Genomic DNA, 2689 nt, shown 5'->3' with positions numbered 1-2689 from the left:
GAATTCAACATAAACGAATTCACCATAATTGTTCTGAGAAGATGGGAAGAAAAGAAACACTGAAAAATCCTCCTTGCAGCCTCAACTCGTCGTCAAAAGCTCAAGGGAACGATTCAACGCTTTTCTCTCGTCCGTGCTCGTGTATGATTCCAACGTACGTGCAATAATTGGAATTCCCTCTCCAAAAATAGATGATTTGAATCCCTCTAACTGTGTTTTTCTCTCCCAAGAAGTGTTCTCCAGTCAAAACTCGCGGCTCTAGAGTGAAAAATTCCTTTTATATGGTCTCACGGCGGAAAACCTAAAATCTGTCAAAATACGATGTTCGCTCGAGCAAGGTGTCGAGTGCACATCGAGCGTTCGACTCTGCCTGATTTCGCTCAAGCATCCTATCGAGCGCACGTCGAGCGTTCGACTCTGCCTGATTTCGCTCGAGCGGCCAATGTTTCCGCTCGAGCGATCTTTGTTTTTCATCAACCCGCTCGAGCTCCCTGTCGAGCGGCAGTCGAGCGTTTGAATCTGCCTAAATTCGCTCGAGCGGCCAAAAGCCTTAGCTCGAGCGAACTTGTAAAATCTGCAATATGAAATTTTTGCAAGTCATCAGTTATGCCTCAATTCCAAGGATTTCCAATAAGGCAATTCAAAGAATACACTTTTTTTTGTCCAATTCAACTCATTGGCCGTGCGTTTCCTCTTTTTTGATAACTTACCAAACTGTTCATCTTGCAATTCTCTCAATTGTTCCAAGATAGCCTCTCCCGACAAATGTATAGGTGCTTGTCGATGGTCAGTACTACCATTAAATTCAACTTTTTTAGATCTCCACCTGTACCCTGGCAACAACCACCACCGATGACCCATGTAGCAGTGCTTTCGCCCATGGACCAACCACAATGAATCCGTACTACCATTACATGTAGGACATGCCATCTTCCCCTTTGTGCTCCACCCAGAAAGATTAGCATATGCTGGGAAGTCATTAATGGTCCAGAGTAATGCTACATGTAATCGAAATGATTGTAATGCAAATACATCGTATGTATTGACACCCACTTCCCATAGAAACTTCAGTTCTTCAATTAAAGGGCGTAGATACACATCGATATTGTTGCCTGGTGCTTTTGGGCCAAGAATTAGCAACGAAAGCATGAGGTATGGATCTTTCATCCATAACCAAGGGGGCAAGTTATATGCTACAAGAATCACTGGCCATATACTGTAGGGTTTAGCTATATTGTTAAATGGATTAAACCCATCACTCGCTAACCCAATTCTCACATTACGAGGATCTGAAGCAAACTGAGGGTACTGCATGTCAAAATCTTTCCATACCTTCGAATCTGCAGGGTGCCTCATCACATTATAATCGTTGACGCATTCAGTAGCATGCCATCTCATTGCCTCGGCAGTCTTATTAGAAACAAATAGTCTTTGCAGCCTTGGGACCAACGGGAAATGTCTGAGCACTTTGTGTGGAATTTTCTTTTGCTTAGTACTACTTAACACCCATCTCGAAGTGTTGCATTTTGGGCACTTCTCTTTATCAGAATGTTCCTTCCAAAATAAGACACAATCATTCAAACAAGCATCTATCTTTGTGTAATTAAACCCGAGGCCACGTTCCAATCGGCATGCATCATTGTATGAGTCAAGAAGAAGAGCGTCAGGAAATGCAGATTTTAGGAGCTTGATGACCATGTTAAAGGATTTAACACTCCAACCACCAACTGTCTTCATATGAAGCAACTTTACGATAAAAGAAAGTTTTGAAAATGTCAAGCATGATGGATAAAGTGGACTCCGTGCATCTTCTAACAATTCTGAAAAGGTTGCTGAAGAACCACCAGGTGTGACACCATCAATACCAGGTATTTGAGAACCTCCGGACTGATCCATAGAAGCTCCAACCTGAATGTCATCCAGCAGCTCATCCATATCATCAATATAGGCATCATTTCCGTTGGCATCATCACCTTCTTCTGATGAATTAACATCCAACACTTCCTCTTCACCGTGAAAAATCCAATCCTTATAAGAAGGATCAATCCCTATAATAAATAAATGCTCCTCAATTGTGGTTATTGGTTGGAAGAGCATGTTGCGACATCTACGGCACGGACACCTAATGTCAATGCCCCCTTGTGCATGCTCCTTAGCCATATTCATGAAATGGCTAACCCCCATTGCATACTCGTTAGACATAAATCTATCTTCAATACTCATCCATGCCTTGTCCATCTAAACATGAGGTGAGAAAAGATAGTGTGAAAGCTAAGATCAAATATTGGTAATAGAAATCCAGTAATCAGGAAAATGATAATTAAACCAATAGGATGCATTTATAGAGAAGCTGTGTGACATATACACAGCTGTGCAGGGTACACACATTTTGAGAGAGAGAGAGAGAGAGAGAGAGAGAGAGAGAAGTGGTAAGAGCTCAAGTGTAACATGCATTTGAGGTCTTACGAGTCCAAAAGTACATTACTGAAGAAGCATAAGGAATTGGGAACATGTTCTCACATTGAAAAGGTTTGAAAAAGCTAGTTGAAAGGGTGACAAATACCATATGTTAACCTATGTACAGTAGACATTACTAGTGTATTCCTCTCATTAAGAAGCTTGTAACATTAGCCTGTTAGGAAATGTTATTCTGTTGGAGTAGAGCTGAAGATATATCTTGAGGATAATT

At 41.4% G+C, this 2689-nt stretch overlaps 1 protein-coding gene across 1 annotated transcript; it reads right to left on the bottom strand.

Annotated features, from left to right (window-relative positions):
• Nucleotides 1–600: 600 nt before the first annotated feature.
• Nucleotides 601–2238, bottom strand: LOC122282310. The gene has a single exon (XM_043094268.1). It carries the CDS (start codon nucleotides 2236–2238, stop codon nucleotides 601–603), a length of 1638 nt encoding a protein of 545 aa, XP_042950202.1.
• Nucleotides 2239–2689: the final 451 nt, after the last annotated feature.

Source organism: Carya illinoinensis, chromosome 11 (assembly GCF_018687715.1).
Source record: "Carya illinoinensis cultivar Pawnee chromosome 11, C.illinoinensisPawnee_v1, whole genome shotgun sequence".
Classification (NCBI taxonomy): Eukaryota; Viridiplantae; Streptophyta; class Magnoliopsida; order Fagales; family Juglandaceae; genus Carya; species Carya illinoinensis.
This window is presented reverse-complemented; position numbering and strand designations above follow the sequence as displayed.